The following is a 25,378-nucleotide window of genomic DNA, read 5'->3' as shown; positions in this document are numbered from 1 at the left end:
TCTTTATCAGATTCTGGGGTTGGTGTGAAGGGAATCACAGTGTGCAAGTCCAGGCAGGCCAGTGTCACTCCCCAGGACCCCCTGATGTCTCACCATTCCCAGCTAAGACCAGAGCAGTTCCCACCTGCCAGTTCTAAACTCTCTCCCTCCACTTTTTAAAGAATTTGTATGAATTCTGTACATGCTTTAGATGTCTCCTGCAAATGGGAGTTGGATTGTTTCTGGACACCTACAAGAGATTTGTGGTGGTTTGGGTTTTATTCTTTTTCTTTTAGCTGTATGGGTGAGTGAACCCAGTTCTGCCTGAACCCAGGGCCTGGGGAGGTTCCTGAGGCTGAGAAGAGGAACCTAAACCACCTTCTTGTGGAATAAGTTTGTAGATTCACTGCGTCCTGTTATAGAAAAGGAATTTTCAGGACAGGGCAGTACGACGCTCAGGAAGGCTAAAATGAAAAAATGGGGGGTGGGGAGAAGCAGCTCAGAAAGGCTTTTTTAGGCAGAGATTTCAATACAAACTCAAAGAAACAGTGTGTGTGTGTGTGTGTGTGTGTGTGTGTGTGTGTGTGTGTGTGACAGAGAGGGACCCCAACAGTTTGAATGAGCCCGCTTTCCATCTTTGAGAAATATTTGTATTTTACTTAGATCACAGAGGACGTGTAAGCAGGCCACCAGCAGTCCCCGATAACATGTCAGCAAGTCACAGAGGTCAGCAGGCCATAAGCAGTCCACTGTGGAGATGTTCAACAGATGATGAGTTGTCCCCCAAGGACATATGAGCAGTTAGGAAAGTTCACATTAGCTCACTTTTTCTCCAACTCATCCCTGCAAAAGCCCCCTTCTCCACAAAAAATTCCATCTAAAAAGCCTTTCATCTTTAAGCGACACCTTCTCTGCTCTGCCATCCCAGATAGCTCCCTCTGAGGGTTAGGAACAAATCTGCTTGGACTGTTGAGTTTGAATTCTCTCCCTTTTTTCCACTCAAGTCGTGGACTTTATTTTTTAGGATGGGAAAAATGTATGCTTCTAAGTGTCTGCCTTGCAAGCACACGGCTATGAGTTCGATCCCCAGTACCGCCAAAAAAAAAAAAAAAAAAAAAATGTATGCTTCTCTTGTGAGGGGCTCCAGTTCAATTATTATAGACAGCTAAGTAAGGTAGAAATGTTATAGGCAGTTAGACAGGACTGAGCCCTCAAAAGAGATTTTGTTGTAGAAATAGTCTTTTTTTTTTTTTTTTTCTTTTTCTGACACCAGGGATAAACTCATGACCTTGTGCTTGCCAGGCAGGAGGCTCTTACACCACTGAACGAAATCTCTGGCTCACTGTGCAAATTCCCTTGACAGGGAGCCTCAGTGGCCCCCACTCAGGACCCCTCCTGCAAATCCAGAACCTATTCTTCCTCTCCTTATATCCAATAAAACTCTCCAACTTCCTCCTTTGGTCCGAGACTTCATTCCTAGATGTTGTGAGACACCAAACATCTAACAGGCTGGGGATTATTTCCCTCATAACATTAAAACAAGATAAGAAGAGTGAGACAGGCCCAGGTCCTGAATAGTTAACCTAAAATGAAGTAAAAGTCAGGTCTTAACTGAGTTAGCATACAAGACGGCCCAATTAATCAAACAAACTGTCAGGGTGTGTTATAACCTATATGTAAAAAACCCCTCATAAGTCTCCTTGGAGGCAAAAAAAAAAAAAAAAAAAAAAAAAAAAAAGGATCAAAGGTAACTCTAAGAGCAGAACAGGATGTCTTCCTAATCTAAACTTGCTTGTTTGCAGGGAAACTTGCTTGTTTGCAAGATGTGCCTTCCCCCAGAGGATGTTTGCCTAATCTAAACTTTCTTGTTAGCCCAACCCTTACCTGAACCTTGCTCTTCCCAAGAACTGTAATCACTGTGTTCCTGTTCTGTAGTGTGACACAAACCCACCCCCTCCTTGCATTGTGAGACCAGCAGCTGTCTGAGGTTTTACAAGATACAAACCCTGCCCTTTAGCTGTAAGGCACGCAGTCTTCCATATTGGCTACGGAGGCTGTGTCGCCAGGCCTGGCCTAAAATAAAGCCTTGGCTCCAAATTTCTTAATTTCTTGCTTCCTTGGATTTTATTCCAGGGTCTGAGCTATCACAGGTGTAATAAAATACAACAGAATAAAAACAGATCGCTGGCTAAGCGGGGAGCGGCCTTGAGAAAAAGCACAAACAAACCAGCCTGCTTTCAAAGACCTACAGTGACCAAGGGAATCTTTGCCTTTTGTTGTATAGAAAAAGCACAAACAAAGCAGCCTGCTTTCCAGACATCAAAGGCCTACCGTGACCAAGGGCATCTTTGCTTTCTGTTGTATGCCCTGATAGGAGGAACTACATGACAAAACAAGAGATTTAAATACCTATGGTATTCACTTAACAAGATCCCTCTCCACCTAGTGGGGAGCTTTTCCTTTATTCTTTCTAATAAAAATGCATTTGGCCGTTTCCCCAAAGCTTTCTGTTTGCTGTTGTGTTGACTTCAATCTTCGTTGCCAGAAAACAAAAACCCTAACCGTTAGCCCAGCTTTGAATGTATGTGTGCATGTATGTGTCTCTTGAGAAAAGGTCTCAGCGTATAGCTCAGATTGGTCTTGAACTTGGGACAATCCTTCTGCCTCAGCCTGCCAAGTACTGTGGTTATAGGGATATGTCACCATGCCCACCAGTTTTTATTTTTATTTTATTTTTTTGTCTTTTTTGAGACAGGATCTCACTATGCAGTTCAGGCTGGCCTTGAGCTCACTTTGTAGCCCAGGCTGGACTGGAACTCGCAATGATCCTCCCACTTCAGCCTCCTGAGTGCTGGGATTTTACAGGCGTGAGCCACCACACCTGGCTGCAGTTTTTATTTTTAATAGAAGATTTTCAGTCACCTTAGAGAGAATGGAGGATAGTAAGATTGGGGGGTAGAGGCAGGCGAGGTGAAGCACACCTGTAACCTCATGCATGAGGAGTGGCCTGAATTCAAGGCCAGCCTGAAGTGGATAGTGAGAACCTGTCTCAAAAGAACAGCGAAAGGGCTGGGGATTTAGCTCAGCAGCATAAGCACCTGCCTTGCAAGCAGGCGGTCGTGAGTTCGATCCCCAGTACCGATAAAAAGGTATAAAAAAAAAAAAAAAAAAAAAAAAGAACAACGGAAAACCAAAATCAAAACCAACCAACCAGGGGCAGGAAGTGTGAAGGGGAAAGCGCAGTTTGAACATGGCTGCAATTTCCCAGGGGAGGGAAAGCAGTGGCTTGGAACAGAGAAGAAGTCACATTTCGGAGACAGCTGCGGCAAGGGGGAGAGGATGGGGGAGAAGAGCCCTCGGGCTTCACGGATAACGCCCGTGTCCCCAAGTCCCATAACTGGGCTTACACCAGCCCAGTGCAAGGAATGCCTGCGGTCTATGTTGGGTCCCGGTCGCCTCCTGTTGGCTGCTGCTGGAAGCGGCTGTAATTTGGGGAACTGACTCAGCCTCGCGGGGGTCCGTGGAAGGCCCTGGGGTATGGGAAGCCCCCTTGGCTGCTGCGTGTGTGAGGCTGCATGGCCAGGGGCTTTGGATGGGCCGAGCCTGGCCTTCGCCTGGGGCGGTCTGCGTCAGCTTTTTCACCTCTGGACTGGGTTTGAGCCAAGCTGCTGGAACGCACTAGCAGTGGGGAAGCAGAGACGGTAGATGTGGCACAGCGGGGCAAGAACTCCCCAGCCAGTGCCAGCTCCCCTCAGGGGCAGGGCTCCTGCAGCCAAGCGCTACCTTTTGTTGTCCCCAGCCCGGCCTGGAGGCAGGCATTAGGGGTCCAGGGGCTCCCCCCGTGAGCTCAGGGCGTGCTCGGGGGCGGGGCGTGTCTCTGCAGGGCAGGGTGTGGCCAGTGGTCCAGATGGTCAGTCTCTGGTGTCTTGCAATGGGGAGTTAAAGCCACACTCCTCTCGCAGCTGGCCAGCCGTCAGGCAGTGGGTGGGGAACCCTGAGAGGATAAAACCCACCAGCAGGAGCTAGCAGCTGGGAGGCAAAGTTCCGGCGGTTCCTGGGCTGTCAGCGCAGCCACCCTGCCAGCTTCACTTCCTCCTGCAGCGCGCCGCGCAAAGCCCGGGGAGCCCAGCAACCCGCCTGCCGCCGCCACGCCCTGGCCTCCGCTTGCAGGGTAAGTCCACAGGCAACCCTGAGACACCCGTCCCCCTGGCCTCAGAGTGCACAGTGTCATGCGGGGAAGCCCAAGTGGGCTCCTTTCTTCTCCAGCTTGGAGCAGCCATCTGCACGGAGGCCCCTCCTCCTGGATCTCCAGACCCCTTCCTCTACAGCCCGGCAGGATGGGTGTCCAGGAGGTGGGATGGGGGCTGGAGAGACAGATGTCGCTGCCAGGGCTTGAGAGTTGTGGAGTTTGGGCTGATAGGGAGGCAGAAAGGGCCAGCATTTGTCTGGGGACATAAGCTAGGCTAAGCAGTTCATCGCAGGGCAAGGATCCCCACATGCAGAAGGGGGCGGCTTGCAACTGCAAATCAGGGAAGCCAGGCAGGCCCTGGTGTCCCTTGCTAACTGACTCCTGAGCATCACTGGGGTCAGTGGAAGGCCCTTGAGCACTACTGGGTAGACACATTCCCCCCAGGTTCCCAAGGTGCTGGGACCTAAGGGGCCTGGGAGCGGGCCTGGGCCCAGCACACAGCCTGCCTCTCCCTTTCCTGCCCTTCCTCACTCCCTTCCCTGTCCTCCAGGCTCTGTCTGCCACAGGCTGCCGTCCCCCTAGTCCAGCTGTGGGTCTTTTCCCTTTTCTGTGCTCTGCTCACTGGGGGTCCAGGGGCTCCCCGACCCTGACTAGTTCGCTCCCCACCCCACCCCATGTGATGCAGGCTGTGGTTTCTGTTTTCCTGTGAGGGTGAGGTGGTGCCTCAGCTGACCTCCCTGAGCCCAGCCTGGGGCTTGAGGGGGCAGCTGAGGAGGCTTGGCGGCCAGCGAGGGCCTCTCTGCACTCTGAGCGCCCCAGAGAGGTGGTGTTCTGTGACCTCAGACATGAGTCAGATTGAAAATGCAGAGAGGATCTGAAAGACTCTGAAAACTGAAGAGAAGTGTCATGGTGTAGAGCGAAATGATTTTCAACCCGCCTCTGCCAGCAATGAGTGACCTGAAGAAAATCATTTCCCCTTTGTGAGCCTCAGTTGTCCTGGCAACAAAATGCAGGGCTGGGCGGGCAGTGCTTTCCCAGTGGTTTCCCCGAGATTACTCTCTCACTCGTGGATGCTTGAGTGGCCTGCGCAGCCCAGAAACTGCACTTGGCTGTGCATATTGGACTCTGCAGGGAAAGCTGGGAAAAGTCAGGGATCTTTGTGTGGGGACACATCTCCGAGGCAGCCCGGTGGGTCCCTGCCCCTCTGGCTGCCAGCACACAGGGCCCCCTCCTGCTCCAGCCCTCCCTCCCCTATTCCTCTTCCCTCTGCCTCTTCCTCATGGCCCACTTCCCTTCCCGTCTGGCCTGGAGAGCTCCTGTCTGCTGGTGGACTCCCTTGTTCTTCACGTCTAAACATCTCCTTCTGCAGGCCCAGCCAACCCTTTCCTGACCCGGGGCCAGGAGAGAGCAGGGACCCTGACATCTCCGTCTCCACAGAGCTGCCGGGTGGACCGAGCAGCCTCTTCCCCTTAGGATGACCTCGCCTTCCAGCGCTCCAGCTTTCAGGTTGGAGACGTGGGATGGAGACCAAGAAGGCGGCACTGAGGGGGACAAGGGACAGCATGGGCCACCCCCCATGGAGTCACCATTCCAGGGTGAGGACCGGAACGCCTCCCCTCAGATCAGAGTGAACCTCAAACCCTGGATTAGAGCTGATGGCAGGTGAGGCAGCAGATGAGGAGAGGGTTAAGGGGCCCCCTGCCAGTTCCCACCAAGTACCAGGGCCCTTTCCCATCTCTTGGCTCCAGGGCTCAAGCTGTGCTCTCTGGGGTTGCTCCTGCCAGAACCTTCCACACGCTTGGCCTTCTGCCTTCTGATCCTGTGTGCTTTAGAGGGACGCATTCTTCTAGCTGAGAAGTTTACAATCTCCCTACAATGTCCCATTGGCTTGAGCTCAAGAACCTACCCTGTCATTGCCCTGTAGGGGTGACAGTAGGATCTACAGTCCATCTGGCCCACTGCGAGGGACGTCTAGAAGTGTCCTGGGGACTTTTTGGTTCTGCTCCAGGGCTGAAACTGTCACCCAGGGAGTATGAACCCTGGGGCCAGAGCACGATGGGCTTCTGCATTGGGGTCATCTGTGCTTGAGTATACAGTGGCCCCTACCAGTTCAGACTATGACTCCAGGGATCTTCTAGTGCTGAGGGACAAAGAAGCTGCACCTGGCATCTCTCTTAGTGTGAGGCTTGCTCCACAAGACTGGAGAGTCCAGGCTGGGGACATAGCTTAATGGCATAGCGCCTGCCTGTCAAGTGCAAGGTCCTGAATTCAAGTTCTGGTACAAAAAAAAAAAGACTAGCGATTCCTTTGGGCCCAGATGGCTGCCTGGGAAGGCCCTCCCTCATTCCTCGGGTGAGCATCCATGTGCTGTTTATGTACCAAGATCAGCACTTGTGCAGAGGAGGATGCATAGGGGTCCTCTGCCAGTAAGGCCAATGAAGGCAGAATGGGCCATATGCTGCCCCTTGAATCCTTGATCTGTGCCCGCTTTGGGCTTCCCTTCCCCAGCACTGTGATGCCACCTGCAGGCAGGGAGTTCTTTGTCTCAGTGGCCACGTTCTCCAGCAGATTGCCTACAGGGCTCCTTAGGCAGCAGCAGAGCCCTCGTGGTCACGCTGTGGCCATGTGATCTGCTGGGTGGATGATAGTACTTCTGACTTCTGAGGTAGACACAAGTTTCTTGGTATTAGGGAAGTGGAGGCTGCCTGCAATCACATTATGGCTGTAGGTCTTCAAATGTGACTGATTCCATGAGCTGGGTGCCGTGGTTCATGCCTGTAATCCCGGCATTAGGAGGCCAAGGCAGGAGGGTTGCCATGAATTCGAGGTCACACTGGACTAGCCTGCACTACAAAGAGTGACCATTTCTCAAAAATCAAATACAAAACAACAACAAAACAAAACATGATTAATTGCAATAGTCACTCAGTACACCAGAGAATCACAACATTTACTGGGCCTGCTCATTTCACAGATGTCAAGCTGTGACTTGAGAGTCATCAAAGCATCAAATATCCCTGACCCCTCTGTGTTGCTTCGTGTCTCCTGGTTATAGTTGTAGGGGCTCCGGAAGCAGGTGACTTTATCTGTGAATACAAATACAGCCCGGCTTGTCCCTATCACCAGACACTGCTAGACTTTGATAAGACAAGGGGCCTCTTCTGGGATCTGCAGGAGAGATTTCTCAGAAGTCTGGTTTCTCAGTGAAATTCTGGCCAGTGTCATACTTTTTTTTTTTTTTTTAAACAGTAGGACCCCTTGATTCTCTGTCTCTGGGAGCCCTTTTTTGGCCAGTTTCAAAGCTCCTTGGGGTTCAGAGTCAAGGCAGCTGGATATGGTGGCATATACAATTTTAGGTCCTTGGGAGGCTGAGGATTGAAACCTTGAGGCCAGTCTGGTTAACAAAGTAACACCTTATCTCAAAACAAGAAAGTAAAAAGGGCTTTGGGTTTAGCTCAGTGGCAGAGCACCCTTGGGCTCAAGCTCCACAAAACAAAAACAGAAACAAACTTAAGTTCACCATGGCAATGTATGTGCTGAACAGATCCCGTGGGGTAAAGAATCTGGAGGCTCAGGGCCCTTGGCAAATAAAAAGCACCGGATGCTGAAACTCCCATGGATGACTGAGGTCAAGAAGTCAGAGAGCAGCATGCTGAGCACCCTGACAGGCCCCTCATCCTCCTTGTGGGGCTCTAAGCCATTGGGGTTTCCCCAGATGTCTCTCAGGGAGCAGAAGTCTCAGAGCCCCCGTGTGATGTGCAATGTTTACTGGACTCCCTGCGAGGTCTCCTGGGAGGGGAGGCTTCTTGATAAGGGTGGCTGTGGTCCTCCTCCAACTCGAGTCAACCCCCCACAGCCAGAAGGACCCCAACCGCTTTGACCGTGACCGACTCTTCAGCGCCGTGTCCCGGGGTGCGCCTGAGGACTTGGCTGGGCTCCCAGAGTACCTGCGCAGGACCAGCAAGTACCTCACCGACTCAGAGTACACAGGTAGCCCCTGCCCTAGAGTCCTTGAGTCCTGCATCCCACAGTCTGAGGCCTGGCTGACTGAGTGGGCCTGACCCGTGGTCAGCACAGAGGGCCCAGCCTCTGAGCAGCCCTCCTGCAGGAATGGCACAGGGCTCAGGTGGGGTAGGGTGGTGCCAATTGAGAGGACCAGGATGGCCCCGGACATGCTTGGCCATGTCTCCTGCTTCCACACAGCCTGCCTCGGCCACCCCACCCCTTTATCTGTTCCGCTGATGCTCAAAGCCCAGTACTGAGCTCTGTAATCAGCACATACTACACTACACTGATGTCAGAGAACCTTTGCCCAACATCTAATTCCCTATTGTTTGTACACCTGAGAAAACTAACATGTGTGTACCCTGTCAGATTTGAACTGAAAAGAAATATATAAACCGTCTACGGCCATACCACCCTGAACGCGCCCGATCTCGTCTGATCTCGGAAGCTAAGCAGGGTCGGGCCTGGTTAGTACTTGGATGGGAGACCGCCTGGGAATACCGGGTGCTGTAGGCTTAAAAAAAAAAAAGAAATATATAAACCCCAAGGTAAAGATATCCCATTAATGCTTAGCGGTACAAAGTTTCAGCTTTTCTTAGTATACTCGATATATTTTCTTTTTTTTTTTTAGTCTTTTTCATTTTTATTGGTACCAGGGATTGAACTCACAACCACGCACTTGCAAGGCAGGCACTTATACCGCGGAGCTAAATCCCTAGCCCCCAATATATTTTTAATAAATGCTATATGATTTACAAAAATGAGTATTAGCCTATTACACAGATTAGTAATTAGAGATGTGTTAACATCTCATACTTCTTTCCTTTTCTTTCTTCTTTTTTGAGCAAGGATCTTGGTCTGTAGTGCAAGCTGGTCTGAACTCACTATAGAGCCCAGGGTGGCCTCCAATGTGTGGCAATGCTCCTGCCTCCGTCCCCCGAGTGCTGGGAACACATCTTGTGCCACCAGGCCTAGCAACATCTCATGCATCTGGTGGCACTTCTCATTTTACCAAATACTGGTTGTTGTTTTGTTTTCCCCCTACCGGGGATTGAACTCACGACCTCGTGCTTGCCAGGCAGGTGCTTATGCCACTGAGCTAAATCTCTGGCCCTGCATTTCAGTACAGTACAATTTCCTGCCTGCAGAGTGAATTTTCCATAGTGTGGATTTAGCATTACACTTAACCAATCCTTTTTCAATAGCTGTGTATGTTGTTTGTAGTCCTGGACCTCAACCTGCTGTGTGCCAAGCCTTCCCTGTGCAAAGCACCCTGTTTCCATAGTTCCCTTGCGCCCCTTCTTTAACCCTGGAATGTTTTCCTTTTTAAAGAGGAAAACTGAGGTTAAGAGAGGCCAAGTGAGGAAAGTTGTATTTCCTGAATTTTATTGGTACTGGGGATCGAACTCATGACTGTGTGCTTGCAAGGCAGGCGCTTATGCCCCTCAGCTAAATGCCCAGCCCCCCACTCCTGAATTTTTTAATTATAGGTTACTTACAGGTAAGAGGACATCCTTCTTCTAGGAATTCCACCCTCAAGTAGTAGGAGGGAAAGGACATCCATGCAAAAATGTCTATGAGAGAAAATTAGAGCCAAGGTAGCAATGCTGAAGACAGTATTTAGGTAAACGACATAGGAGTGGCTGTGCTCCCACAATTCCCGAGAGCAGCAACCTTTTTATAAGCCCCAGTGCGGCACTGGGCTTGGGTCTGGGGAACCAGCCCACGGGCAGCCCAGCTGCTCCAGGTCTGAGCACCACAGTGCCCCCTCCCCTTCCTTTGCCACAGAGGGCTCCACGGGCAAAACGTGCCTGATGAAAGCCCTGCTGAACCTTGAGAATGGGATCAACGCCTGCATCCTGCCCCTGCTGGAGATCGACAAAAACTCGGGCAATCCCCGGCCACTGGTCAATGCCCAGTGCACAGATGAGTACTACCGAGGTCACAGCGCCCTGCACATTGCCATTGAGAAGAGGAGCCTGCAGTGTGTGAAGCTCCTGGTGGAGAATGGGGCCAACGTGCATGCCCGGGCTTGTGGCCACTTCTTCCAGAAGAGGCGGGGAACTTGCTTCTATTTTGGTGAGTGAGTTCTTCTTGGAGACACAGAGGTACAGGTGGGTGAGGCTGTCTGCTTGTTGAGACGCAATATCCAAGAGCTAGAGTCTGGAGGAGGACAGGTTTATTTTGGCACACAGTTCGTAGAGGTTTCAGCCTATAGGTCGCTGGCTCCAAGGCAGGGCAGCAAGGCAGAGCAGAAATACTTCATGGCATGGTAGCAGGAAGCAGAGAGACAGATGAAGACAGACAGACAGACAGATGGAGGGAGGGAGAGGGAGAGCGACAGATCAGAGGATGAGAAAGAGGGGCTGGGGATTTAGCTCAGCGGCATAAGCACCTGCCTTACAAGCAGGCAGTCGTGAGTTCGATCCCTGGTACCGATAAAAATGAAAAAAAAAAAGACCAAAAAAAAAAAAATTAGAACAGAGGATGAGAAAGATAACACCAGGTCACGCCCTCAGAGACCTAGCTCTTTTGACCAGATCCCACCTCCCAACAGAAAGGCTGCCAGAAGCTCCCATAATCCAGTCCTCTTCCAAAGCCCCTACCTATGAGCACATTGGCTTTGTGGGGAGGTCCAGGTCTGAACCATAATAAAGGCCTTGTCAAAGTCACATGGTTGATGTGAGGAAGAGCTGGCCTTTAAACCCAGGCTGACTTGGCCCTGACACCCAGCTTCTAACTACGATGCTGCCTCAAACAACGGCCTGTCAGCAATTTGTCTGACAGGTGTTTTTATCGTCCTTTGATGGAGAAAGCTCAGCATGACTGGTTTTGGGTGGGGGCAATGCAGCACTGACCTCTGCCAACCAGGGAGCTGGGGTGCAGCCGAGCGGTAGAGAAGGTGGAAGCAAAGGCCCTGGGTCACATCCCCAGCCCTGGAAAAGAGAAGCATTCAGTCAGGTGGAGGCTGAATTCAGGGGCAATGTGCCTGTGTTCTGGCAAAGAAGAACAAGGGGCGGGGGCCTGGTTCTGGACTCCCAGAGGTAAAGGGGCCTGAGTCACTGCCCGGAGGCCTGGGCTTCTGTTGGAGAGGCAGGAAGAGCAGGCAGGTGGAGAGTCAGATGCCCAAAGTCCAGGCTGCCCCCTTGGCCCACAGGCGAGCTGCCCCTCTCTCTGGCTGCGTGCACCAAGCAGTGGGATGTGGTGAGCTACCTCCTGGAGAACCCGTACCAGCCTGCCAACCTGCAGGCTGCCGACTCCCTGGGCAACACTGTCCTGCATGCCCTGGTGATGATCGCAGACAACTCTGAAGACAACAGCGAACTGGTGATCCGCATGTACGATGCACTGCTCAGGGCAGGGGCCCGCCTCTGCCCCAGCGTGCAGCTCGAGGACATCCAAAACCTGCAGGGCCTCACGCCCCTGAAGCTGGCTGCCAAGGAGGGCAAAATAGAGGTGAGCTCTAGCCCCCCTCCAGGTTACCCAGGCACCAGCAAAGCTCACCTCCAAACTTCTGCAGAGTCTGGGAGGAGGGCAGGGGGCTGATGTCTCTACCTTTCGAGATAACACCCCTATTAGCAAGTACGTTTGCACTTTGTATCTGTGTTAGCTTCGTGTTGACTGACACAAAGCCTGGTACTCCTGCTGTCCTAGGCACTTGGAACAAACATCAACTGAGAAAGAAAGGATGAGGGAAGGTTATTTAGGCTCACGGTTTCCTAAGTCATTGTCCACAGCTTGCTGCTAGTCTGGGCTTGTGGCAAGGCAGAACATCATGGCAGAAAGCTTTTGCACTTGTAGGCTGAAGCAGAAGGATGACCTCACTTTGGAGGGCAGCCTGCTAGCTGGAGAGTTGAAGGCCAGCTTGAGTGACATAGTGAGACCCTGTTTAAAAAAAAAAGAAAATGAGACTTTCGAGGACACTTAAGATCCCAAACTGTGACAACCTGTATCACGTGTGTTTTTGTTTAAGGTCTTTATGCCTGACTCAGTTATTGTATTGTATTAGAAAACACGGGGACTGCTTTTCGTGTCATTGGGGTTTCTTCATTAGGAGACGGTATTTTCCTTTTCAGACAGGATTTCTCTATGTACTTTAGACTGGTTTAAACTCACTATATAGCCTGGGCTGGCTCAATCTTGTGATGATCCTCTGGCCTCAGCCTCCCAACTGCTGAATCCCAGGTGTGTGTCGCCATACCCAGAGACAGTGGTTTCATATCCACAAGACTGTCGTATCTTGCTATTAGAGTTAGTATTAGGTTTTCTTTGTGTGGATTGGTAACTGTATAATGGCCTCTGAGATCCAGAGGTGCAATTGGCTGTCATTTGGAACTGATATATCGCCTTAGGGTTTTGCCTGTTTTCCGAATTATTCTGCGTTAACTGTTTGGATTTGAATCTTTTTTTGTTTTTTAATTTTATTGGTAGGTGCTTATGCTGCTGAGCTGAATCTCCAGCCTCTTGGTTTTGAATCTTAAGGTGTTATTTTGTGATGAGAAATTAAAATTTGTCTTGTGTGTATGTGACTATAGCCTCTGGACATTTGAGTTGGAGTGGTCATTGGAGCCCATGAGGTTTTTTTTTTTGGTACCAGGGATTGAACTCACAACCTTGGGCTTGCCAAGGCAGGCGCTCACATTGCTGAGCTAAATCCCCAGCCTGGAGCACATGAGTTTGACAACAGCCTGAGGAACATAGCAGGATGCCATCTCCTAAAACAACAAACAAAAATTTTATATGTGCAGTATAATTATGATAAATATGTTGTTTTTAAGGTTTTTTGGTTTTGCTATGGCTTAATTCTTTCTATAAGATTTTATTAAAAAATGAGATAGGAGGATCACCGTGAGTTGAAAGCCAGCATGCAGTACATAGAGATTGTGTCTCAAAAGAAAAATATTTTAGAAAAAATATTTATATATATTTATATGAGAAGAGAAGAGATTTATATATGAGGACAGGTGTACCTCAGTGGTTAAGCACTTGTCTGAATGCTGCGGCTGTGCAGATGGGCAGCTCTGAGGCTGCTGGCCATTCACCAGCCTTGGCCATGTATCAGGACTCAGAGATGGCCCGGCCAGCAAACTCCTGTGGTCACTCTGCAGATTTTCAAGCACATCCTGCAAAGGGAGTTCTCGGGGCCATGCCAGTCCCTTTCCCGAAAATTTACCGAGTGGTGTTATGGGCCTGTCCGGGTATCACTGTATGACCTGGCCTCCGTGGACAGCTGCGAGGAGTACTCAGTGCTGGAGATCATCGCCTTTCACTGCAGGAGCCCAGTGAGTTCAAGAGGGCATGGCCATGCCTAGAGGGCCCAGCAGAGGTCCTGGCAAGTTCCACAAGTCACAGCTGCTCCCTGGAACAAACCTACTCTGTCCCAGTAGGGGTGTGGCTGCATGTCCCTGGTTCTGGCCGTCGAACACAGACTTATCCTACACTCTAGACCTTTGCAACACAGGCACCACTGGGCGTGGTGCTGAGCACCACTGCGCAGGAATAGAGGGGAGGCCCTGGTGACTGTATAGCTAGAGTATGCTGAGCTGGGGTGGAGGCAGGCGGCCAGGGGCCATTTGAGGTTCCTTCTGCTCTATTTCCCTTGCACCTTGTAGGGAGCCCAGCATGGACTGGGTGCTCTATGCATACCTGCTGCCTTTATCCTGTCAATGTCTATATCCAGGCCTCTTCCTGTTCCGCAGCACCGACATCGCATGGTGGTTCTGGAGCCACTGAACAAACTCCTGCAAGCCAAATGGAGTCAGTTCATCCCCAGGTTCTTCTTCAACTTCCTGTGTTATCTGATCTATGTGCTCATCTTCACCACTGTTGCCTACCACCAGCCAGCCCTGGACCAGGCAAGGGCATGGAGAGAAGTCCCCAGGGGGCCTCCTGGAATAGGCCTGGAGGGAAATGGGCCAGGGACCACCGCCACCATCCGTGATTGATGTGTCTCAGTTCATGATCACTGACAACCACTGTCTGGGATAACCAAGTATTATCACCCTGAGCTCACATTTGAGAGAAGGGAGGCACAGAGAGGTTGTAATAACATTCCCAAAGCCACACACAACCTGTGAGTGGTGGAGGCAGGATCTGAGCCAGGCAGCCTGGCTCCAATCCCCATGTTCATAATTTCTACATGATGTGCCTCTGAAGGCACTAGAGTCCAGCGGTCATCCCCGGAGTCCGTGCTCCTCCCCTGCTCCATACTGTAAGCTCAGACGGGCTCCTAAGGGCTTTGGTCCTAAGTGCCGGGGAGGAGACCTGAGGGCCTAAGTCTCATCGGAGTGTTTATGTGTCTTCAGCAGGGTTTCCAGCTGGATCCCTTGTCTGGAAACCCCGTGCTCCTGCTGGGCCACATCTTCATCCTGCTTGGGGGGATCTACCTCCTCATTGGCCAGGTGAGGGCTTCTCTCTCTTCCCCTACCTTATGTGGCCCCAATTAAACTAGGTGGGAATCTAGAATTCTGCTGAAGGGCAGGGAGTTAGAAACAACCCCTTCAGAGATGAGGAAACCACTGCCATACTCAGGTCCATCTGGAGCAGGCTCCAGGAAATGGGGGCCACAGCTTATGCCCTTAGTTCTGGGGCTCTGGTACCCTCCCTCTGTGCCATTTGGGACACCCATGGGGTAGTGGACAGGTTGCCTGACTCCTTAGCATGTTAGGCTCTGCTTCCCTGCAAGTGGAGCTGGAAGCCCCCACCGGAGCCCTCAGCTGGCATTCCTCAGTTGGGGAGCACAGAGGGTCACTCCAGGTGGGACTCAGCCCAACTACAGCAGCACAGCAGTCCCAGTTGGGAACTGTGCAAACTTGCAAGAGTTACTCAGGCTGGACACTAAAACGCTAGGAAATCGTTAGCATAGACAGACTTTGGGTGCCACTCTCAGGCTGGCTGGAGTACAGGGTGCTCCCCAGGAGGCAGAGGAGGGTAGCAAAGGAACTCTCCTCTTTCCACATGCAGTCTGTGGGCTGCTGAGCTGATTCCATGGGGGCCAGGAGGCCCCTGGCATTGTTTGGGTGACAGTGGAAATCTACTTTCTGGCTCCCCTGTACTGGGGTGTAGTTCAGGGCCTCACACACGCTCAGCTTGGCCACTGTTTTGGAAAGTTCCAAGGCCATCGCTGCTATTGGAAGGATTCATGAGACTCCCACAGTGAAAGCTGCTGTCTTACCTCCAAAATGGTGCTGGCCAGATCTCATGTAGGCCGGCCCGCAGTTAGGGAGCATGTGGGTGAGCAGGGGACCTGGTGGTCCTGTGGGACAGCTGGCCAGCCCTCTTGCCTGGAGAACAAGTTTCACAGCCTCTGTCCTCCTGCTCTGCAGCTTTGGTACTTCTGGCGGCGCCGCCTGTTCATCTGGATCTCCTTCGTGGACAGCTACTTTGAAATCCTCTTGTATGTGGGCTCTCATTTCTCCTCCCATTCTCTGAGGCCTAGGGGAGGTGGGTATGGAACAGGGTACCCGGCTGGCTTGAGAGGGAATAACACGGGGGTCCAGGGAGTTGCACAGGGTCTGGACCTGAGCACTGGCCAGACCTGGAGTCCTGGCCAGACCTGGAGTCCTGGCCACTATCCAGCTGTGCACCCTTCCACGCGTCCTTGTGGGCCATGATTTGGTTACCTTTACCAAGCCCTCACTGCACACTGTTGAGCCTTGACCTTCTGCATATAGCGCCTCACTTCATTTTTTAAAGTGTCCTTATTTTTATTAGTATTTTATGGGAGAGGGAACGGAGACCCACAAAGGCTGAATAGCTTGTGCAACCCAGATTTAGTTCATTCCTAAAGGGAGTACATTTGAAAACATCATGGGACCTGCAATGGTGGTCTGTACTGGCCGGGAGGAGTTGGGGGATGTTGCCTAGTGTGGCCTCAACCATGACTGGAACCCTCCCCGTGCAGCCTGGCCCAGGCCCTGCTCACCGTGCTGTCCCAGGCCTTGTGTTTCATGGCCATTGAGTGGTACCTGCCCCTGCTTGTGTCCTCGCTGGTGCTGGGCTGGCTGAACCTGCTGTACTACACACGTGGCTTCCAGTACACGGGCATCTACAGCGTCATGATCCAGAAGGTGAGAGATGGGGCCTGGCTGGACACCACAGTTCAGAAGGGTTCCCTGTGGCCTCAGGAGCAGGAGTCTTCTCCCACAGCTCACCTGAGCAGAGGAGGCATGAGCAGGCCTGCCTTCTCCACTTACCCAGCTGCTCACCAAATGCTGGTGTAAGAACTGTTGTGGGCGTGGACCCACAGATACATGTACACATGTTACATACACACCTCCAGGAACAGGGGATGACTGAGTGGAGGAGTAAAAGGAATGACACACCCACAGTGTCACAGTCACGGTCCTAGAGGAAGCATCCTCCATAGGGAACTATGGAGGTGAAGATGATGAGCCAGGTCAAACTGACAGGCAGGAGACAGAGCCAAGAGCCCAGGTAGCTGGGGAGAGGGAGGCAGAGTGGAGAGGGGAAGGTGGTGGGTAAGAAGGTGTCTGGGGCTTTGTCCATCGGGAGGGGTCAAGAGCCTAGCACTTGGGAGGTTGAGGCAGGAGGATCACTGTGAATTTGAGACCAGCCAGTGCTACATAGTGGGGTTGAGGTAGGCTTCAAATACATAGGGCGATCCTGTCTGGAAAAAAGTAGGCCTCATATAAAAATGTGCCGACCTAAGTGTATGGTTAAGGGGTGTGACACACATTCCCCTTGTTATGCAGCATGAGCACATCTGTCTCCAGAGCTACTTCATCTTCATAAACAAACTTGATGCCCATTGAACAACCCCCCATTTTCTCCTTGTCTCAGCCTGCCAACTCTCATTTACTCTCCGCCCCCATGATTTTTTTTACTTGTTTTTTAATTTTTATTTTGAAGGGGGTAAAATTAAGCAGAACAAAATAGGACGTAAGAAAGCAATGTAAGAGATGTAAATTTCAATGCTACACAACCTGAGATCTTCATTGTTACTTGTTTCCTTCCAAGTAGTTGTCCATGTCTTTGCATACAGAGAATTCATAGAAAACAACATAGTATAATATGGATCTGAACAGAATGAGGAAGGCATTTTAGGTCTTCAGAACCAGACAATAGGGAAGTCCCTGAGGGCTATTGTAGAGTCTCTCATTCTCTTCAAATTAGCTGTCCATACATTCATGTATATTGAAGTTCAAGAAAACAAACCAGGCAGGGCAGGGAGTGGTTGCTTGGTTCCCAGCGCTCAAAGTCCCAGCATGGCGTGGGTCCCAGTAAACGCTGGTGGCTCCTGTCCTGGGCCGTTGCAGCCTGCCACATTCACAGCCGCAAGTCACGGTGGAGGAGGTTGCTTCAAGCTGTTTCTTTCTAATGAGTTGGCCATTTCACTGCCTAAGTTCTGAAATGGCCAGCAGACCACAGAAAGACATCTCTTTAGTCTCCTGCTTGAAACCAGCGCCAGGAAGCTGCTGGCCTTGATTCAGGGCCAGAGTCCCCACGATTTACTGGTTCTAGAAACTTCATGAGGGTATCAACTAGCATTTGTCCATGGCCTGGCTTATTTCACTTCCCACAGTATGCTTAAGACTCATCTGTTGCAGCATGGACACACTTATTTCCCTTTAAAGACTGAATGGTGTTTATTGTATGGGTAGAGCACATAGTGTGTACCCTGCATCCACGACAGGGCTTACTGCTTCCATAACCTGGGTATTACAGATACTGTAGTGCTGTTCTGAATACGATGCATGAATATCTGTTTTAGTCTTTTTTTCCCTTTAGGTTCTGACAGTGGTTCTTGCTTTGTAGTTCAGGCTGGCCCTGAACTCACGATGTAGTTTAAGGTGGCCTTGAATCGCTACCGTCTTCCTTCATCTGCCATGAATGCTGGGATTCTAGGTGTGGGCCAGCACGCCTCGTTTGAGTATCTGTTTTCAATGCTCTGGATCAATTTAAATATATGCCTTTATAGTAATCTGGACATTGTGTGAGAGCCAACAGCCACATAGTGCCACACTGTGTGAAAAAGATGGATGAGAACACACTGTAGTTTTTATAGGTATGAATTTCTAGATGTAATTTTTCAGTAGCATTCACAGTATTTTTTTTATGGTATTTTAGAAAGATAGGAAAAAGAGCTTCCAGAACTATTACAGAAAACAACCAGAGAATGGGAGAAGCATATTCAAAACAATGGGGAAGATTTCAGTAGAGTTAATGGCAGCGATTTTTACCATAATAGTTTTTAAATCCTTTTAAACATTTACCATATATAACTCATTCGTGCGTGAATGCGTGTGTGTAGTTGTACAATGATTGCTGTGCTCAGCTCTGGGTCTGGGGGATTCTGCACACTGGCCCAGCCACCCAGCCCAGCTCACGTGCTTGTGTATTTCAGGTTATCCTGCGGGATCTGCTCCGCTTCCTGGTGGTCTACTTAGTCTTCCTTTTTGGCTTTGCTATAGGTAAAGGCCCACTCTGGTCCTGCTTATCCCCTCCCCACTATGTACACCTGCCTCAAGGCTGCCTGCCAGAGCCCCTGGCTGAGGAAGCCCTCCCTCCTTCCCACAGCCCTGGTGAGCCTGAGCAGGGAGGCCCGGGGACTCAGGGGCCCTGCAGGCCTCAATGGCACACAGGCCTCCCAGCCGGGGATGGAACAGGAGGAGGAGGAGGAGGCCCCGTATAACAGCATCCTGGATGCCTCGTTGGAGCTCTTCAAGTTCACCATCGGCATGGGCGAGCTGGCCTTTCAGGAGAAGCTGCGCTTCCGTGGGGTGGTGCTGCTGCTGCTGCTGGCCTATGTGATGCTCACCTACGTCCTGCTGCTCAACATGCTCATCGCCCTCATGAGTGAGACGGTCAACAGCGTTGCCACTGACAGCTGGAGCATCTGGAAGCTGCAGGTGCCACAGCAGGGTTTTCCTCCCCTCCTCTACCCCACTCTGCCTGCTGGATCTCTGGAGGCATCCTGGGCTGTCTGTGGGAGTCAGCAGTCACCCGAGAGCCCAGGGCTGGGCACTCAGTCAGGCTGGCTCAGCTCAGCAGGACCAGTCCCCACACTCCTGTATTCATTCCTTCTTTCATAGGGTGGCTGTGAAAAATGGATGTGCTCAAGGATGTAATGTGCCCAGCACAGTAACTACCATATAATAGGTGTGCACTGTTAGTTACTTTTATCACTGGCATTATTAATATCAAATACTTCTTTCTTCTTTTCGGTGGGGGGTAGTATGGGGGATTGAATACAGGGAGGGCATCTTAGCTTTTTATTTTTCATTTTGAGACAGGGAGTCACTAAGACGCAAAGTCTGGATTTGAACTTGTGATCCTCGTCTCAGCCTCCAGAGTACATGCCAGTGCACCTGGCATCACGTATTTGTTAAGTGTATTTTGTGGCTGGTTCTCATGCGCAGTTTTAGGTGTTAAGAGAAAGCCCTTCCCTGCCCTCATGGAGCACCAATTCTGTTCTCTTTATACATGAAAAGGGTTCTCCAAGGTGGGCAGGAAGTCAGGGTGTAAAATCCTAGGCATGGCCCAGCCTGGGGTACCTGGGACACTGATCTGACACCCACCTACAGTGGAAGGAATCACTTCATCTTGCCTAAATAACGATCAGGTGGCTACTGGGCAGCTGGAGCAGGGAAAACATCATCTGGGAGCCTGGCCGCTGTGGCCAATTCCTTGGAGCCTTCAACAAGGTCTTCATGTTCTCTGAGTCCAGCCCCCCTACTCTGCAAGCAGCATGCTCCCTGACTTGTTTGCATGCAGCAGCAGCAGCAGCAGCAGCAGCAGCGTATGTGCAGAGTAGAGCCTATGACATTCTCTACGGGATGGTGTGCAATTGTGTCACCTGAAAAGATGTAAGACCAAGCTGCCGTCCAGCACTTGGTGCTTGCTGATTTCTAACAATGATTTGGGCTGCAATATTCTAGGTATACAGATAAGGAATCTGAAATTCAGAGTTTCAAGGCCTCACACCATACAGATGATCGGAGGCTGGGGCTGCTTGAATCCACATGCTTAGTGAACTTTGGATTATAGTCTAAAGGACTGTGGGGTATTTTCTTGTTCCCTTGCCCTGTGTTCCTCTTCCTTCAGACAAGGTCCTGGACTGTTGTCTGATGTATCCTTTGTCCCTAGAAAGCCATCTGTGTCTTGGAGATGGAAAATGGTTACTGGTGGTGCAGGAGGAAGAAGCAGCGGTCAGGTGTTCTGCTGACAGTGGGCACTCGGCCAGATGGAAGTGCTGACGAGCGCTGGTGCTTCAGGTGAGCCAGGTGGGCAGGGGTCTGGCAGAGCCAGGAACCGCTGGGGCCTGTCCACACTGCAGGACAGCCTTGCTCTCCAGAAAGCTGGGGGATGGCTGCCCAGGGCCATGTCTGTAGGAGAGGCAAGGCAAAGGAGTGCCAGGGTGAGCCACCCAGGCATGTGAGGTTAGGGATGCTGAATTTCATGGCCCATGGTGGTCACTGTCTATCTCAGTGGCTTATGTTGAGGGTTCCTCCCCAGTGATCTGATCCTCCTTGTGGCCTGTCCTAGCTGTACCCCCAACCCCAATTCTTGCAGCCTGATCCTCCAGTAGGCCCTTCCCTGCTCAGGAAGAGCTGAGTGGTAAGAGAGGGAAGCTGGTGACAATTGCAAAGCTAGCAGCAGTGCTAGGGGAAGGCAGCTGAGCAGGGAGAATGAGGGCTTTCTGCATAAGAGACAGCCATGAAAGGGCCCTCCCACCCAGAGCACCAGGATGGCCTGATCTCAGTTCTTCTCTGGTTGCTCTGGGCAACCCAGGATGCAGTGAACAGCCCAGAGGGAACTGACTTCTGTTCAGCCCAGTGCCTACAGAGGAGCGCAGAGAAGTCCCGTCCTCTCCCTGTCCCTACGTCCACTAGAGCCTTTGCACAGCTCACTGATGTGGGAAGAGGCCAGACTCTCTGGGGCAAGCTAGGCTGGGCTGCTGGCTTTCTAGGCCTTGAGAGCTGGTTCTCTGTTAACAGGGTGGAGGAAGTGAACTGGGCTGCCTGGGAGCAGACCCTGCCCACGGTGTGTGAGGACCCCACAGGGGAAGGCATTCCTGGTGAGTAGCTTCTGGGCGCGTGCTGGGCCCCATGGTCTTGCGGTGTCTGGGAGAGGAGTTGGTCCCAGTCCACTCTTTTCCCTTCCTTTCTTCTGGCCTCTTCACCTCCTGCTCTCCCCTGCCTGGCTTGCAGTCAGCTACCTCCCACTACCCACTAGGGGCCCACCACTGCCAGACTTGGGCTGAGCCTGGGACCCAGAGGGGAGTAAGTCAGGAGAGGCTTCTTGCCTGGCTCTCAAAGAGGCAGCACCTCATCTGCCCCCGTGGGCACTGCATTCCAGGCCAGCTCCCAGCCCTCCACATCCTGAAGAATCCCCTTCCTCTGCCTCTCCCCAGGCCTGGGGGAAGACACCCTTCCCGTCCCACGAAGCTCTGCCCATGAAGATTTACTCCTCGCTCTACCTCATGTACCTGTTCCAAAGATGAGCCCTCCCCACAGCTTACTCCTTCTTTTGTTTCTTTGTCTTTCTTTTGGAGAGAGGGTCTCACTTTGTAGCTGGACTTCAACTCACCCTGGAGCCCAGGCTCTCTTTCAAGTTTCGCAGATATTTCTGCATCAGCCTCCCAAGTGCTGGCACCCCAGGCATGTACCACGCTGCCCGATAGCCTCCCTGTTCTTTCTGCATCCTTCAAGAGTTCCCTTTCTCAGGTGGGAGGGCTGGACGCTCTCTGCCCACCTCCTGCCTTGGCTTTCTCACCCAGTGTTCTGTGGACAGGACTTCTTCAGGCAGCTTGGTCTGTGTGCTTCATTTCTCCTGTTTCTCACCGCATGGTGTCTGCACCCCGACCTTCAGGTGGTTTTTGTTAGTGCATCTTTGTGTGTGGTTTGTGGTTTGTGTGTGCTTGCTGGAGATAGGGTCTTTTGTAGTCCAGGCTGGCTTCAAATTGCAGCAATCTTGCTTCAGACCCCAAATACTAGGATGTCATGTGTGCCACAATGCCCAGCATGTTTTGCTGTTGCTTTAAGACAGAGTCTTACTTTGTTGTTTAGAGTTGCCTTGAACTCAATCTGGAGCCCAGGTAGGCCTGGAACTAACAAAGATCCCCCTATCTCAGCCTCCAGAGTGCTATGATCATAGGCAGGTGCCACCATACCAGGCTCACCCTGACTATCAGGCAGATCTCTGTGCTCCAGGATTAACCCACTCCACCCCTACTAGTGTAGACCAAAACTCTTCAAGGCTCGGAGCTTCTGCTGTACAGAGGGCCCCACTCTCAGTGAGGAGGTCAACGCCCCCCTGCTGTCCATCCCCTTCCCAAGCTCACTCCTCACTGCTGCAGTGATCCTGGTTTTTCTGCTTCCTCTTCCCCTTGTCTCTGCTGGAATTGCCCTTCTGTCCTCGGTGTCCAAACTTACCAGCTTCCCTACAGGATGGGTCCTTTGTCACCTCTGCATTCTCTGTGCATCCACATCATTTGTCTCCTTTTCTTCCGCATTCTCAGATTTCCTGGTTTCTGGTGCATAGCTGGTCACTTGTGGGGACTTCAGGCTTTGGGGAGAACCATGACGGGTACAGGGCAGAGGTTCAGGGAATGTTCCTGGAAGGAGGGAAGCAGGGAGAATGGTTGCAGGACTCTGAAAGCACCTGGTGTCCACTGGGTGCGATGGCTTTTGTGGCTGTGGTGCCCTCCCAAGAGTCAGACCACAGTGCTTCCCATCCCATTTACAGGTACCATGAGGAAACCTGGCCGGGCCTCTCAGCCCGAGGAGGCGTCTTTGTTACAGGAAGACCACCTGCCCCTGCAGGTGCTGCAGTCCCACTGATGGCCAGGAATCTTTCAGCCACACCTGCCGGTTTGGAGGCTCTTAAATATAAATATATTTTCCCACAACTAATTGTGTTGAAAATATTATTTGAGCATATTATATGCTGAAACCCATGGTCTAGTAACATCTGCATGCTTCTATGTGTCCCTGTGTGGGTCATGGGACTAGGCTATGCCCAACTTTATGTGGACACAGAAACCTTCTGCTGCTGTCCCCTAGTCCATCCTCCTGGGGGCAGGCTGCTGGCTGAGGTGCTGTGGCTGCTCTCACGGTGGACTTGGAGGTAAACAGGCGAATCACAGCCACTTTGCCACTCTCTTTTTGTGCCATCGGACATCTGCTAAATCTGTTTCTAAGCTGGCAGCAAGCCAAGGCACAGGCTGTACGTGTGAGTGAGACCAGCCTGGGCAATTTAGCAAGACCTCAGGTCAACAACAAACGGAACCATATGATGAATGTTAAGAAGATATATATCTAAAACATGTCAAGAAAATGAATTAATTAAAAAAAAATAAAAAACACAGAAGTGGGTGAGGAAGATACAAGAGAGGAGAGGAGCTGAGAATTCACACTGCAACATGTCATGTAGTTTAGTTTGCTTTGAGCTCTTTGGTTCAGTTTAGACTGGATTATTGCACGCCCCGCTCTGCACCCTAGGTTCATACTCAGTTTCCCATTCCTCCATGCTATTTTTTGTAGGACAGCCAGAGGGGTCTTCCTAGGACACAAGGCAAACTTGTGACCCTTGTGCTCTGGAGGCCTGAGAGGTTCGTCAGGGTCTAGACAATGTCCTTGCAGGTGTCCTCAACCCTCCAGTCTTCCCCTGTGTCCCTGCTGCCTGTAGGGGAATATGGTCCTTAGAAGTTTGATCATCTCTTCCCTGCTAGTCCTCCCAGTGCTGGGAACTGAAGGCAGGCCCTGCATATGTTAAGCAAGTGCTCTCTCACAGTCATTCTCTAGATCTAACCAAATTCATCAGGCAAGCTGAGGGTCCTCGGGTTTGATCTTTTGACTTAGCTCATTCTAGAAGAATCATTCAAACCCTGCTTCTTTTTGAGAGTAATCCCTTGATGTCAAGTGTTCTATTTTTGGAAGGGCACTGAACTGTGGAAGTTTATGAAAAATTTTCTCTTCAAATTCTTGTCCCTTGAATTTTTCTAGGAATCACATGAATTATTTGCAAAAAGTTTAAATTTTAGAGTAAGTGCATTAGCTCAAAATTTCCTCTTTCCGGTTCCCTGGAAAATGAATTGCTCTCCTTGGTATAAGGTCTGTGCACCACTTTTTTTTTTTGTGATGGAGATGGAATTCTAGGTGTCAGGTATGTTAGGTAAAATGAAGCTCCAAACCCTTGTGACCTTCCCCTATTACTGCACTGAAATTGAATTCAGTGTCTTCTCACTTAGCTACATCCTCCAACTCTGGTTTTTGACACGGGGTCTCCTTAATAGGGCTCAAGCTGGGCTCGAACTACAGTCTCTCAGAATGATGAATTACAGGCGTGGACCACCACGTCCAGCAAGGATTAAGTATTTTAAAAAATAATAGAAGAAACCTCAACATGTTCACATATTGAGAGAAAACCAGCAGAGGGAGAGTTCTGAATTGTAAATAAGACAGGGAGAGAAAGGAGTCGTTTAGGAAAGTAGGGAAAAAAGGAAGACGGCAGATCGTCAAAATAGAAAGAGGGGTTGTATGGAGCGAGATAAGCTCCGGCAAAATCAGCTTCAGGAAAGAATGATGAAGGCAAAAAAACAATGATGTAGAATGGGGCCCTCGCTTACTACGTATTAGGCGCTGACATCTGCTGCGTGGCCAGCCTCTGCATTTCACACATTTACTGTCTCATGATACACTCACAAGTACTTTCTGAGACACACGCGTCTCCATTTTTCACATTAGCAATCCCACCTCGAAACGCGCGTGATGGAACTCGCGGCCAGAAGACGCGGACCCGGAAATCCCGCCCCAACCCCTGAGTGGATCTCTGGGAACTAGCGGCGCACTTCGTTACCCACAATTCACTTGGGCGTGGAAGAAACCACAAGTTCAGTATGCTGGGGGGAGAGTCCTGAGTTGCGGCGTCTGTGTCGTGGATGGGTTGGAAGTTCTCGTTAGTTTTTGCTAGTCTCGCCCCCTTTTTTGTGAGCTATGGGATATTCTGACTCTAGCTGTCTAGGAGTACGAGAGGCAAAACCTTTGAACAGCAGTGACCATGGAGGACGGGTGTCTTTATTTGTGTGGCTACAGCCTGGCCCCGAGGGCACATAAAGAAACCAAAAGTTTTTTCTTTTCTATAAAGGGTGTGTTTGGATGAAGTTAGCTAAAGAGCGGATTCCGGGGCAGTGTTGCAGATTATCGTGGGTCTGCTGTGAGCATTCTGGGAGAATGGAGACCG

At 51.0% G+C, this 25,378-nt stretch overlaps 1 protein-coding gene, 1 long non-coding RNA gene and 2 other non-coding genes across 9 annotated transcripts; 2 read left to right on the top strand and 2 right to left on the bottom strand.

Moving 5' to 3' along the window:
• Positions 1–3,507: 3,507 nt before the first annotated feature.
• LOC100729522 (transient receptor potential cation channel subfamily V member 2-like) lies at positions 3,508–23,045 on the top strand. Of its 5 annotated transcripts, none has more exons than XM_013148673.2 (15): positions 3,696–4,150; positions 5,606–5,830; positions 8,025–8,158; positions 9,962–10,252; positions 11,331–11,629; positions 13,282–13,455; positions 13,873–14,028; positions 14,479–14,574; positions 15,499–15,569; positions 16,077–16,242; positions 18,540–18,606; positions 18,713–19,044; positions 20,282–20,409; positions 21,133–21,212; positions 22,883–23,045. In XM_013148673.2, the coding sequence occupies exons 2-15, from the start codon at positions 5,643–5,645 to the stop codon at positions 22,975–22,977; spliced, it is 2,277 nt and encodes a 758-aa protein (XP_013004127.2). In that variant the 5' UTR covers positions 3,696–4,150; positions 5,606–5,642; the 3' UTR covers positions 22,978–23,045. The 5 variants fall into 5 exon arrangements, with proteins under 5 accessions (XP_013004129.2, XP_013004127.2, XP_063098481.1 ...); XM_063242411.1 differs by having other exon boundaries at positions 3,697–4,150; positions 5,538–5,830; XM_013148674.2 differs by having other exon boundaries at positions 3,698–4,150; positions 5,538–5,830; positions 14,482–14,574.
• LOC111755736 (5S ribosomal RNA) lies at positions 8,571–8,689 on the top strand. The gene has a single exon (XR_002790302.1). It is a non-coding gene; the product is annotated as a 5S ribosomal RNA (ribosomal RNA).
• Positions 17,498–17,631, bottom strand: LOC111755749 (small nucleolar RNA SNORA2/SNORA34 family). The gene has a single exon (XR_002790312.1). It is a non-coding gene; the product is annotated as a small nucleolar RNA SNORA2/SNORA34 family (small nucleolar RNA).
• LOC106026857 (uncharacterized) lies at positions 18,589–24,965 on the bottom strand. 2 transcript variants are annotated; one of them, XR_001200442.3, is made up of 3 exons: positions 24,892–24,965; positions 22,570–22,751; positions 18,589–20,520 (listed from the first exon to the last, which is right to left on the bottom strand). It is a non-coding gene; the product is annotated as an uncharacterized LOC106026857 (long non-coding RNA). The 2 variants fall into 2 exon arrangements; XR_010045292.1 differs by having other exon boundaries at positions 24,765–24,928.
• Positions 24,966–25,378: the final 413 nt, after the last annotated feature.

This window comes from Cavia porcellus, unplaced genomic scaffold (assembly GCF_034190915.1).
Source record: "Cavia porcellus strain 051 isolate PalLab524CR breed Dunkin Hartley unplaced genomic scaffold, mCavPor4.1 scaffold_32, whole genome shotgun sequence".
NCBI classification, from domain to species: domain Eukaryota; kingdom Metazoa; phylum Chordata; class Mammalia; order Rodentia; family Caviidae; genus Cavia; species Cavia porcellus.
This window is presented reverse-complemented; position numbering and strand designations above follow the sequence as displayed.